This window comes from Monodon monoceros, unplaced genomic scaffold, assembly GCF_005190385.1.
Source record: "Monodon monoceros isolate NGI ecotype Baffin Bay Population unplaced genomic scaffold, NGI_Narwhal_1 Super_Scaffold_7, whole genome shotgun sequence".
Lineage (NCBI taxonomy): Eukaryota > Metazoa > Chordata > Mammalia > Artiodactyla > Monodontidae > Monodon > Monodon monoceros.
The window spans coordinates 72,524,944-72,539,780 of NW_021703784.1; the positions used below are offsets into that span (position 1 = coordinate 72,524,944).

At 37.3% G+C, this 14,837-nt stretch overlaps 2 protein-coding genes across 4 annotated transcripts in view; both read left to right on the forward strand.

Moving 5' to 3' along the window:
- The window catches only part of NELL1 (neural EGFL like 1), an 852,764-nt gene that overhangs the window by 560,720 nt on the left and 277,207 nt on the right, over positions 1 to 14,837 (forward strand). The window lies entirely within an intron of this gene.
- On the forward strand, positions 5,748 to 6,910 carry LOC114886829 (isocitrate dehydrogenase [NAD] subunit gamma, mitochondrial-like). The gene is given in 2 exon segments (XM_029207888.1): positions 5,748 to 6,222; positions 6,225 to 6,910. Coding segments are annotated over 2 exon segments (1,161 nt in total).

Consider the following 14,837-nt stretch of genomic DNA (forward strand, 5'->3'; position numbering starts at 1 on the left):
GGCAGGTACCCAGCTGTTATCCATATTACATGCCATACTAGGTGGCAGGCAGGTACGCAGCTGTTATCCATATTACATGCCATACTAGGTGGCAGGCGGTACCCAGCTGTTATCCATATTACATGCCATACTAGGTGGCAGGCAAGTACCCAGCTGTTATCCATAGTACATGCCATACTAGGTGGCAGGCAGGTACCCAGCTGTTATCCATATTACATGCCATACTAGGTGGCAGGCAGGTACCCAGCTGTTATCCATATTACATGCCATACTAGGTGGCAGGCAGGTACCCAGCTGTTATCCATATTACATGCCATACTAGGTGGCAGGCAGGTACCCAGCTGGCTCCTACTTTATAGCCATTTTATATCAGTTTTTAGAAAGGAGCAGTACTTCTTCTTTCCTTTATTCCCAGTAGCCTCTAAGTACACCACATGCTGGCCCCGACTTGCCCGGACCTTGTGAGGATGTAAATACAGGCCCTTGCTACTCAAAGTGTGATAAGAGGCCAGTAGAATCTGTATGACTAGGGAGCAACTTGAAAATGAAGACTCTGCTCCCCTCCCTCACTAGAACTACTGAATTAGTGCCTGCATTTCAATGAGATCCTAGGGTGATCAAGTATGAGAAACTGGCCTAGGCCTCTAGGACCCTAGAAATATTCACCTCACCTGTTGCCATTCTCTGCTCCTTCACAATATATGAATTTGTAGGACCTGTGTTAGCCAGTTTCTTCATCTGTAAAATGGGAAGTATAATGCCTACCTTGGCGGATTATGGTGATGTATATAAAATATTCAGCACAGTACCTTAAATGTGGCAAGTGTTACATAGTGGTAGCCACTATTAAGTCTGCATCTTCATCTTCTTGAATTTTGACAGCCTTTGGAAGTCTTCATAAATAAGTCACTGACCTCCCCAAACAACCGCTAACCTACATCAGGGGTGGTGGTGCCCGAAAGTTAAGTGAGAATGGGATTGTGGCTGGCTTAAAATTAACGATATGCTTAATTTTCAGTTAAAGTGCATAACTGGTATAGCTTTGGGAATCTAAGAGTTTGCCTGCCTTCCAGGGTTGAGTGGTTGATTTCTAGAAATATCAGATGTTAATGCTTGTAGCTCTGATCTGGGAGAATATATTAAAAGACACTCCATATCATAGTGAGAAGGGAAACACAAATCAAAAACATAGTGAGACACTACCACCAAAACCTATTTGAATGGCTAAAATAGAAGTACAGTAATACCAAGTATTGATGAAGATGTGAAGCTGTAATTCTCTTACATTGGTAGGGATATAAATGGTATAACCATTTTGGGGAAGTGTTTAGCAGTTTCTTAAAAAGTTAACAATAAAAGGAACAAACTCCAGCAGGCAGAAAATCAGTAAAGACATAGTTGAACTCAACAGTGTCATCGTAAACTGGGTATAATTGACATTTGTAGATTTCTTTACCCAGCAACAGCATAATACACAGTCTTCTCAAGTTCACAAAGAACATTCACCAAGACCACATTCTGGGCCATAGAACACACCTTAACAAATCCAAAAAAATTGAGATCATACAATGTCTGCACTCAGACCACAACGGAATTAAATTAGAAACCAGTAATAGAAAGATAGCTGAAAAAATCCCCAATTAAATGTGGAGATTAAACAACACATTTCTAAATAACATATGGGTCAAAGAAGAAATCGCAAAAGAAATTTTTAAAATATTTTGAACAAAATGAAAATGAAAACACAACAAAATTCATGGGATGTGGTGAAAACAGTGCTTAGGGGGAGATACCTAGTAATAAATGCATATAGTGGAAAGGAAGAAAGATTTAAAATCAATAATCTAAGCTTTCACCTTTGGAAACTAGAAAAAGAAGAGCAAATTAAATCCAGAGTAAGCAGAGAAAAAAATATTAAGAATTTGAGCAGAAATCAATGAAATTGAAAAGAAAAAAAATCAATAGAGAAAAATCAATGAAACCAAAAGCTGATTCTCTGAAAACTTCAATACAATTGATAAGCCTCTAGTCAAGCGAACAAAAAAAAAAAAGAAAAAAAGGACATAAATTACTACTGTCTGAAAAGAGGGACATCACTATAGATCCTATGGGCATTAAAAAGATAATAAAAGAATACTAAGAACAACTTTTCACTCACAAATTTGATAACCTAGGTGAAATGGACTAATTCCTTGACAAAACACACAAGAAGAAACAATCTGAAGAGGCCTATATATATTTTTAAAACTGACTCAACAATTAATAACCTTCCAAAATGGAAATCCCCAGTCCCAGTTGTGTTCACTGGTGAATTCTACCACACTCTTGAGGAAGAAATTATACCAGTTCCCTATAATATATTTCAGAAGACACAAGCAAGAGGAATACTTTATAACTTAGTCTATGAAACCAACATTACCCTGGTAACAAAAGCAGACAAAGGCATTACAGAAAAAGAAAACTACAGACCAGTATCTCTCATGAACATAGGTACAAAACTTCTTAACAAAATATTAGCAAATTGAATCCAACAATGTATAAAAAGACATACACCATAATCAAGTGATATTTATCCCAGTTATGCAGGGCTGTTTCAACATTCAAAAATCAATTAATGTAATCCATCACTTCAACAGGCTAAAAAAGAAAAATCACATGATCCTATCAATAGATGCAAAAAAACATTTGACAAAATTCAACACCCATTCATTATACAAAGCTCTCGGTAAACTAGAAGTAGAGGAAAAACTGCATCAACTTGATAAAGAATACCTACAAATAATCTACAACTAACATCATACTTCATGATGAGAAACACAAAGCTCTTCCAGTAATATCAGGTACAAGGCAAGGATGTCCCCCTTTTACCACTCCTTTGCAGTATTACCCTGGAATTTCCAGCGAATACTATAGGACAAGAAAAGGAAATAAAAAGTATACAGATTGAAAAAGAAGAAATAAAACTGTCTTCATTTTCAGATGACAATGTCATCAATGTAGAAACCCTGAAAGAATCAACAGAAAAACCTCCTGGAACTAATAAGTGATTACAGCAAGATTGCAGGTTACTAGGTTAATATACAAAAGTCAATTGCTTTCTTACACACCAGTTTTCAATTAAAAACACAGTATCATTTACATTAACATTTCCAAAATGAAATACTTAGGTATAAACGTTAACAACATATATATAAGATCTGTATGAGGAAAACTATGAAACTCTGATGAATGAAATTAAAGAAGTACTAAATAAATTGAGAGACATTCCATATTGATGGATGGGAAAACTTAATATTGTTAAGTTTCCAAGATATCAACTCTTTCCAAGATTCAATGCAAACGTAATCAAAATACCAGAAAGTTATTTTGTAGATATTGATAAACTGATTCCAAAGCTTGTATGTAGAAGCCAAAGACCCAGAATAGCCAACACAACATTGAAGGAGAAGAACAAAGCTGGAGGACTGACAGTTTTTGACTTCAAGACTTACTGTGAAGCTACACTAATCAAGACACTGTGGTGTTGGCAAAAGAACAGATGAATAAACCAATGGAAGATAATAGCCCAGAGACAGACCCATGTAAATAGTTAATTGATCTTTGGCAAAGGAGCAAATGCAGCACAATGGAATAAAGAGAGTCTTTTCAACAAATGGTGTTGGAAAAACTGGACATCAACATATACAAAAAATTAATCTAGGCACAGGCCTCAAACACTTCACCAAAATTAACTTAAAATGGACCATAGACTTCTATGTACGATGAAACACTGCAAAACTTCTAGGAGAAAATCTGTTATTGATGACCTTGGGTATGGTGATGACTTTTTAGATACAACACCAAAGACTGGATCGATGAAAGAAATAATAAACTAGACTTCACTAAAATTAAAATCTTCTGCTCTGCAAAAAGACTTTGTCAAGAGAATGAGAAGACAAGCCACAGATTGGGAGAAATTATTTTTAAAAGGCACATCTGATAAAGAACTGTTATCTAAAGTACAAAGAGCCCTTAAAACTCAACAGTAAGAAAACAAATAACTTGATTTTAAAAATTGGCAAAAACCTTAACAGATATCTCATCAAAGAAGATATACAGATGGCAAATAAGCATATGAAAAGATGTTACACATCATATGTCATCAGAGAAATGAAAATTAAAACAACAAGATACCACTACAAACCTATTAGAATGGCCAAAATCTGGAACACTGACAGCACCAATGCTGGCAAGGATATGGAACAGCAGGAATTCTCATTCATTGCTGGTGGGAATGCAAAATGGTACAGCCACTTTGGAAGACAGTTTAGCAGCTTCTGACAAAACTGAGCATACTTTTACCATACGATTCAGCAACTCTGCTCCTTGCTATTCACCCTCATGAGCTGAAAACATATGTCCACACAAAATTTGCACATGGATGTTTATAGTAGCTTTGTTTATCATTCACAAAACTTGGGAACAACCGAGACGTGCTTCAGTAGGTGAATAGATAAACTGTGGTACATCTAGACAATGGAATTTTATTCAGTGCAAAAAAGAAATGCATTACAGAGCCATGAAAAAACATGGAGGAAATTCTAATGCATATTACTAAGTCAAAGAAGCCAATCTGAAAAGGCTACAGAGTGTATGATCCCAATTATACAACATTCTGGGAAATGCACAACTCTGGAGACTCTAAGGAGATAGGTGGTTACCAGTGGTTGCAGAGAGGGAGGCATGAAGAGACAAAGCAGAGAGGATTTTTAGGGCTATGAAACTACTCTATATGAATCTACTAGATGATATATGTCATACATTTCTCTAAACTCAGAATTTGCAACATGAAGAGTGAACCCTAATTTAAACAATGGATTTTAGGTGATAATGAGGTGTCACTGTAGTGTCATCATTTGGAGCAAATGTACCACTCTGTGTAGCATCTTGATAGCTGGGGAGACTGTGCCTTTGTAGAGGCAAGGAAATCTTTTTTGGGGGCATTACTTTCAAGTTTAATTGTTAAATGACTGAGAAAAATTGGTAGAAGTTGATGGACTATAAAACAAATGTAATAAAGATAAATAATATCAATAGAAAGTTTTCTGTAATCAAGAACTAAATTGTTACCAAAACAAATTTCAGATCCCATCAATAGCTTTAATTAATTAAAACAACTGTAATTGAAGTTATAAATAGGCCCTTGGATTGTTTCCTAATATAATTAATGGAGAATAATAAATTGTTTGAACTTATTAGAAAAAGATTTAAATTTCTGACAGACCTGACATGAGTGCTAATCCCAGTGAAGGAAACATATTACTTGGGAGAAGGTATTAACAATGGTGTGCTGGTACTTGCTTAATAGCTAGCTTTCTGGGAAAAAAAATAAACAGAAGGGCTGATTTGTAGTTTTGAGGCAAGGAAATCTTTGTATGGGAAACCTCTATACCTGCCATTCAATTTTTCTGTGAACCTAAAAGTTATAAAATATGAAGTCTATTTTTAAGTATGTCATATGGGTACATTGAATGTGCTTAATGAATTGTCCAATTCCAAAGTGTATTTTCTACTCTAACACACCTCCTTGTGACTAGTACTCTGTCTCTCACTGCAGTAGAATATCTGTCCAAAATAGAGTACAAGGAAGGAGAGACAACTGTGACCGAGGCAAGAATTTTGGATCTAGAATACCACCAAAAGAAGCCAGTTCAAGCCAAGAGGAAAAGCACATATTTTTACATAAATTAAATCTCTACTTATGGATCATGGCACTGAAGATGCTGACAGCTGCCAGGTGCTCTGTGAAGGCCATGTTCCCACCAACTATTCTAGGCCACTCTTGGGAGATTTTCCTTGGCCATGAGACCTCGCTGAGGAGCTTCTCTTTTAAACACAACATTCCTCCAGCAGCTAAGTATGGTGGGTGACACACTGTGACTATGATTCCTGGGGATGGCATTGGACCTGAACTTATGCTGTGCAACAAGAATGTGTTCAGACATGTGTGTGTGCCCGTGGACTTTGAGGAAGTGCAGATTACCTCCACTTCTAGTGAAGAGGAAGAAGTTCACAGTGCCATCATGGCAGTCCATCAAAACCACGTGGCCTTGAAGGGTAACTTTGAAACTGACTACAACCTACCACCATCTCACAAATCACAAAACAGTGTGTTTCGCGGTACTCTAGATCTCTATGTCAGCGTCATTCGTTTTAAGAGTCTACTAGGTGTGGAAACTAGGCACAAGACATAGACATCTTAGTTGTTCGGGAAAGCACAGAGGGTGAATACAGCAACCTGGAGCATGAGAGTGTGAAAGGAGTGATAGCCTTAAAGATCATTCCTAAGGCCAAGCTTTTGCATGTTGCTGAATATGCTTTCCAGCTGGCCCAGCAGATGGGATGTGAAAAAGTGACGGCTGTGTACAAGGCCAACATCATGAAACTGGGAGATGGTCTCTTCCTCCAGTGCTGTAGGGAGGTGGCATCCTGCTATCCTCAGCTCATTTTTGAGGGCATGATTGTGGATAACACCACCATGCAGCTGGTATCCTGGCCCCAGCAGTTTGATGTCATGGTGATGCCCAGTCTTTATGGCAACATTGTCAATAACGTCTGCACAGAGTTGGTTGGGGGAGCAGGCCTTGTGCCCAGTGCCAACTATGGCCACATATATGCGGTGTTTGAAATGGCCTCAAGGCAATCAGGCAAGACTATAACCAATAAAAATGTGGCCAACCCTACTGCCATGCTGCTGGCAAGTTGTGTCATTCTGGATTACCTCAAGTTCCATTCCTCTGCCACCTCCATTCGTATTGCAGTCTTGGCATCCATGGAGAACAAAGACATCCAAACTCCAGACATTGGAGGCCAGGGTACCACATCGGATGTCATTCAGAATATCATAGATGACATCAGTGTTGCCAATTAAACAGTCAGTGCATTAGAGGCTGAGCTAGCCTTCAAATTCCTTCCTGTCCCACACTTTACATTACTCTACCCAGTCAGAAAGCCCAGCCAGCTTGGCTAATGTGGTCTCTAGAATAAACTAGCTCCTGTTCCAACTCAGAAGAGGTAGGGGGAGGGAATCAAGTCTGATTTTTTTTCTATTAAATTTGAATGCCATAAACATTGCTGGTTTAAATTAGCCATACCTATTTTGTCGTCTATGTATTGAGGAATTCTTCTCTATTTTAATCCACAATTCACACTTTTCTATGAGATGATGCAGTGAATAAATCAAAGTTGTTCGTAGAGTCCTGGGCCTTTTCCAGAACCTGGCACACTGATTTTCTCTTATCTGGGTCATTAAAATTGTGCAAACCAGCCTGCAAAGGAGGCTGGCTTCTCTCTAGAGGTTGTTAATGAGTTAATTGGTGCAATAAAATTTGCCTACAAAATATACATTGTCATTTTAATAATAAATAAGGTACCATAAAGCTGAGCTAGTTCAGAATGCTTCCACTCCCTCCTAGATATCCTGTCTTTTCCCCTGGTCTTGTTTATGTGAGGAAGGAATTTTTGCCGGTGTAATTTTTCACACATGGGATTCTCTGAGTACCGCAGCACTCCTGCAGAGGGGGTTCTTGAATTCCTTCCTTGAGCCTCTAAGCTCAAGAGTCTAGACATTATATACCCAGTTAACAGGCACTGGGCCCATGACTCTTTGCTATACAAATAAAACCATGGACTGTAAACTCCATGCTCACTGCTTTACAATCTTCCATGGTTTACTTTCTTTTAATCTCTCTTTCAAAGAGAGAGTGTGCATAAGAAAATGAAAAACACTGAGCTCGTTTGAATGTTTACTGTCATTTTATTATAATATATTTTATTTACAGTAATTCTAAGGTCATAGGTGGGAGAAACACAAACAAAAATGATAATTTTATTAGTGCTGGGAAATATTTATTACTCAAGTAGGAAATAAAAGCAATGACTATAAAAATTTACAGTAGTTTTATCGGCAGGAATAGCTTGCAGATAGAAGGGAGATTGAAAAAAATAGTAAATCCTTAATAATTTTGGAAACCTCTGTGTCTCAGCTATAACCCTTGGATCCTACCATGGTTCTTGGGCCATAAGTTAAAGACATTGGACTGAGACCTGAAAAAGTCCTTATGGTTTCCAAAAGACTCTGTCTTACATTGCCTTAATCTCACCTATCCTCGTTATGTATAATGTCAGGGCTCAGGGTTTGGAAAACCAAACGCTAGTTTGAGGGGATTTAATTTGAGGAGGAAATGACTACCTTCAACCCTATCTAGAGGTGTTTCTTGAAGAACAAGGCAAGCAGGGAGAAGTCAGTTATAAAATAATGATGGTATTCCTTTTATTGGACACTAAACATGTCATTGGCCATGGCTGCCACTGACCTGTATGGTACTTTCCTCTGGGCAGATATAGACCTGGAACCAGAGGGCATGGTTTGATGAGTGGAGAAGGGATGGATTTTTGGCTTGAAGTCCCCCTACCTCCAATGCTACATGAACCTGTACTACCTTAACCCACTCTCCCCACTCTGTACCCCTTTCTCTCATGGCTAGGGAAATTTACTCACTGCACAGCCAGCCCAACTGCAGACAGTAGCCCAACTATTGGCTTTTATCTGCCAATGGGAATGTATGCTGATAGGTACATTTGAGCTGAAGTTTCCCCTCTTTGTTAAAGATGACTGTTTCCAAAATCTTCCCATAGTTTTTGGGCCAGACTGCTGTGATGGCACCTAAGACACCACAGTGGAATTTTCCATTTATCAGTATTTGATATTCTCACTTAGCTATGAACATCTCTAGGGCAAATACCGTGTATTCTTTTTCCTTGTCCTCTGTATCCCCTAACATAATGACTGGTACATACAAAATAAGTAATATGTTTATTGAATCAACCAAAAAATGAATGATATGGGTGACACTGCCTAACTTTTCTTATATGTAATATGAGATAATAACTGTACCTACCTCACAGCGTTGTTGGGAAAATAGAGCAAGAAAATACACGTAAAGCTGGTAGCACTGTGCCTGTCCAATGGTTAGTGCTTGGTGTAGTTTATAAATTATTATTTTCATTAGTATCCATTATATACCATTCTAAAAGCTAGTTCTGAGGAGAACTGGGAAATGCTATTAATTCATTACTGTCTTTGGAATTTACTGGATAAGTTACTTTACCTATTATTCTATTATGGGTTTGTAACTGACTTTCAACTAGGGTAGCAAACTATACCTGCTTATTCATCAAGTCCCCTTGTCTCTCTCCTTTTTATTTCTTGAATCCAGCCATCTCTCTTCTTTCTCACTTACCCCTCCTTTCTCATTAGGCTTTCTCATCTTTGGTGACTTCCCAATCTCTGTTCCTTCTCTACCTTGTGTCCTGCCTATAGTTTAGCCCACTTAAATCTATTTCTACAGCGCACTCAGCCTGAACTTTCTAAAAGGGAAATAGGATCATGTCACTTCCTTACCTAACACTTCTCATTGAACAGCTTTCCTTTGGCCTTGAAAGAAAGTCAACTGAGCACAGCATGAAAGACCTTCCATATTCTGATCTCTGCTTCCTTCTCCAGGTTCACCATTTCTACCCCCTCTCCCCATCCCAATAACAACACGAAGTGTCACAAGAGAGTGCAAGCAGAGCTCATTGTCAAAGAGCCATGTATTCTTCCTAGTTCAGGCCTTTGTGTGTGGTCTTGCTTCTTCTCCCCTTGAGGAGACGATCTCCTTGTCATCTAGAGGACTAGATGTAATTGTCACCACCTTTGGGAAGCCTTCCTTGACTAGCTCTTTCCATTCCCTGCTGAGATTGAAGGGAGGAACTCCCAGTTCCCCCAGAGTCCTCTGTGTATCCTATTTAGTGTTTTTCTCTCCAGTTGTCATTACATGCTTTCCTTCCCATCAACCTTACTATACAATGTGTTCCTTGGCAACAGGGACAATTGAGTCATCGATCACTATAGCATCAGCACCTAGGACAGGGACAAGCTCTTAGCGTATGCTCACTCTAAATATTAATGGAAGGAAGATAGGAAGGAAGGTCAAAGGAAGGAAGAAAAGAATGGACTGAATTCCCAGGTAGGAGTGGAGGATTGGAAGAACTAATCTATTGCAAAATTCTCCTGTTTGGCTCCAGTGTATGAACCTTTACAAGATTGCTTCTCTCTAGAGAGCACTAAAGCCCTCAAGGCCATAAAATGGGTAGTTGGCAGGCCGCCTCTGTTTCTTGAGAAGATTTCTGTATTATTGTTACATAATTTTTATCTTAGGTTTGTCAGTTTATTCTGCTTTGTTTAAAGCTAAATTCTGCTATCAATAAATATCAATACAAAGTTGGACAGCTAAACGGTATCACTCCGTAAATATCTTTCCTCACCACCATCTTCATAGATTTGGTTTTCTAGAAAGATGTTTTAACATTCTTACTTCAGCTTTCTGGTATTCAAAATCTTGTTAGGGAACATCTATGAATTTTGGGGAAAACAATGAATCTGTTTAAAAGTTCAACAGGGAAGATGCCTCTAAGAATCAGGAAAACCTGTGTTTTTCACCATGAATTTGTGCCCTTCTTGTACTAGATAATGTGAGGTATTTAATCAATTGAAAGTTTCCCTCATTGCCTTGCCTACTAGCAGACACAGGAAAAAGCCTTCAGCAATTTTTTCTTCTCTGAAATTTTCTCTTGTCATTCTATTACTTGATTTTGCTCTATTAATTTCATTTTCTTACATTTTGTTTTACTGTAAGCCACTTAAATCACAATTAAGGAACACAAAAGGAGAACTGGGGTCTTCACCTTTTCCTTCTTTTCCTTCATTCTAGTTCATTTTCAACATTGGCATCAGAAAAGTCTCCTTAAAGCAGTGTTTAGATTGCCATTACTCTGTTCCCTCAATTTGTAATGTATTCAAAACCCTCCATAATTTTAGCTCACACTGTCTTTCCACTCTTAGAGGTTCCAATTTTCCTAGATAATGTTCCAGGCAATAAAGATACCTTCATTTACCTAAGTACAACCTTATCTTTTCCTTCTATGTAATGTAATTCCTCTCATTAAGGAATTTCCCAGTTGAGTCTCTCTGCCTGCTACAAGTCTACCCATTATTCAAGGTTCCAAAAGTACTTCCTTTATGAGAAGGTTTCTGATTACCCCCATCCAGATGTACTCCCCTTATCCTCTCTGAATACACAAAACCCTTTTATTGGACTTTTGAACTCGTTCATTTCACATTTTGTCTTGTATTAATTTTTTATCTACTTGACTTGAGCCTTAATATATTATATGCTCCTTGAGGATAGGGATATTTTAGCCCATGTTCTGGATCTTGTATTACTCAATATAGTGCATTGTATGTAGTAGGTACTAATTAAATACATACCAAATTGGATTGAAGATAATGATGATTTTAGCTAATAAATCTTTTGTTTCTTATGTGCCATACATAATTCTTCATGCTTTGCATGAAGAATTTTATTTAATTCTCATATTAGATGAGAATTTTATTTAATTCTCAGATGATTATTATTGTATTCCCAATTTTGTAGATGAGAAAACTGAGGCATATAGAGGTTAAAAAATTGGTCTAAGGTCACACAATTAACAGGCGGTGAAGCCTGAGTTCCAGTTCTGGCACTGTGGCTCTAGAACCCAGATGTTTAAATGGTCATGAGGGTTTGTACATGGTGAATTTCTCATACTCTTATATGAAAGTGGATTAGGTTTCACCAATAGATCTCTGTTCATTATACCACAGCTATCTCCTAATATAATCTATAGGAAAAGTTATTGCTAACGTATTTTGAACCCTTAATATTGTGTTAGGTACTGTCCTAGATGGTTTACATATATTAACTCATTTAATCTTCATATGAGCCAATTATATTGACAAAGAAACCAAAGCACAGAAAAGGTAACTGACTTGCTCAAGGTCAATCAGATTGTAAATAGTGGAGCCAGGATTAAAATCAAGCCAGTGGCACCAGCGTCTAACCACTATTACTAAACTGCTTCCCCACATTTTAGGTGGTCTAGATAGCCCAGGATGAGAAAGGCAGAATATCTAATCAGGAGAATAGTGCCGGAATCAAGCATCACATGTTAAACATGGTAAATCAAATAGTCGAACTGCTTCTTTGTAGTAGTGGCAGATAAAAAAAGACAAAACATGGAAAAGAAATGATGTGCTGTTGAAACAAGAGAATAAAATAATGATAGGAAGTGGAAAAGCAATGCTGAATTTTGCAAAGAGGAGAATTTTGAATAAATTTATCCAGTTCTGGCTCATTACAGAGGTTGCAAGAAACTGACAGTATTACTGGGGGCTCAGCTGGGAATATGTAAAATGTCTGCGGGAAGCTGTTACAGAGCTAGAAATTTTTTGAAGGGAGACACTTGGTTCTCGGAGTTTGTCTGACAACTTGCATAACCTTGGGACTCAATGTGGTAAAGTCTTCTTCACATTGAAATGAATTTGCTGACATGGGAAGCTACATATATTGCATTTGTGATTGCTCTAAGAAATGCAAGGAAAAGAGAAAAGAGATACATTGAAAATGGAAAACAAAAATGACTCAACTTCACAAAGCAATTTAAAAATTGGAATATCTTGTTACCAATTTTGCAAATGCTTAAAAACCAACACAGCCTGAGTAAAAACAGTGTCTACTGAGAAAGACACTAGTCTGGGCTTTCATCTGCTTAAGTATCTGGTTTGCTAGAGCTAATGCCAAATTTAGTTCATGCCAAATAGATGTAAATGAATGGTTGTTGCCACAAGGGAGAAAGAAAATATTGTGTATGTTCAAATACAAGGTATTTCCCCCTTTTTTATCCCTCAGAAAAAAAGAATTCCCTTAAATTCAAATCCTTATAATGTTCTTATATTAACAGGTGTTCTGTCAGTTCTTTGATTTTGAGTGGCAAAGTATTTGGAGTAGGGAAAAACAGGACATTAGCTATGCCAGTTTGGGGCTTTTATAGAAATTATCTGTAGAATAAATTTTTAAAGGAGGCAAAAAAGAAAATCCCTCAACAAAAAATGAGTCATTATTCCTGGGAGCATATTGTCATAATTGCAAGTATTGAGTGTCATTATATATGTGCCTTTTAAAAATCACTTAATGACAAATTTCAGGTTTTGGTCACACTGTGGAGATCACATATATTTACCTACTAGACAAATGGGGAAATAAATCGTAATATTATACAATTGGATTCTTGTGACTTTGCTTGAGATTTCCAATGAAAGCATCAAATACAGATTCAAAAAGTGCTTTATCTCAAACAACTTAGACAGATGGGATGATGATAGGTTTGGAAAACTTTAGAGAACTTGAAAAATGACTGGGTTGGGGAAGACCTTGAGGTCAAGATTCATGGGAAGAGATTAAATGAAATTATTTCAATGTCATGGTAAAGGAAAAAGTAATAATTCTAAATTAATCTATTATTTAATATCACCTATTAAATAATGCATTCAAAACAACTATGTGTAATAACTGAATCCATAAATCAAATAGTATGCATAGATAGTTATCTCATTAATGTGTCCCTCAGAGTTATTCAACTTTGCCCAGAATATTTTTTCTTCCTGTTTTCTTTTTTAGATCTTATCACTGATAAAAAAGGAATCATTTTCCTTATATTTGGAGTTGCTTCCTATTTAGGCATTTATATTATCTCCTAAATGGAACATGGGAAATGAGAAAAATGAAAGAAAATAGATTTTGAAGCTATTGTGCAGAAATCTATAATAGCAAAGGAAGAAGTCGAGATTTCTGGAAATATTAGTAGTATTGTGGAAAGAAATGCAAAGGAATTTCACATGAAATAATATTTAACTATTTAAGGCTGTGGCTGGAGCCATACCTAGGGTACTTCATCTAGGTTTGATTTTTCAGATTGATAAAAGATGTAATTTCTGTGAAAAGTCGTGTCACAAATCAACTATATGCCAAATACCAGAAAAAGATGTTGGAAAGCCTGGTTTATAAATAACGTGTTTACTCCATGGTAAGAAAAGTCTCTGGGATTGATCCTTTTCAAGGTATTCATGTTGTGATGGAATTAGGTTATTTGGATGCCAATTTTATTCTTGCTGGCAGCAAGGTACTTGTTGCACAGTAACTTCATCCATCTGTTCTTTTAGTTATTCACTTGTTCCTCAGTGTTTTTTGACCTCCATTGAACACTTGCTTTGAGCTGGGTGCTGTGCAAACCACTGAGGGTGCAGCTTGCCTATCAATGTCCTTTCTCTCCAGGATCCCTTGGGGCTGAGGGAATCAGCAATCATCCAGGAATTACAGTCATACCTTGTTTTATTGTTCATCACTTTATTGTGTTTTTAACAACATCAAGCAAGTCTGTTGACACCATTTTTCCAACAGCATTTGTTCACTTCGTGTCTCTGTATCATTTTGGTAACATTCTTGCAATATTTCAAACGTTTTTATTAGTATATTTGTTATGGTGATCTGTGATCAGTGATCTTTGATGTTATGATCGCAAAAAGATTACAACTTGCTGACAGATCAGATGGTGGTCATCATTTTTTAGCAATAAATTTTTTTTCATCAAGGTATGTACCTTGTGTTTTTAGACATAATGCTATGGTATACTTCATAAACTACAGTATGGTGTAAACATAAATTTTATATGCACTGAGAAACCGAAACATTTGTGAGACTCGCTTCATTGCAATTTTTGCTTTATTGTGGTGGTCTGGAACCGAACCTGCAGTATCTCTGAGGTACGAAATGGAGTGTGATAAGTATTGTAATAGAGGTATAAGCAAGGCGCCACGAGAGCACAGAAGAGGAGAAATCAGAAATATTCCCAGAGTAAGTTGTGCCTCTATGGGGGGGGGG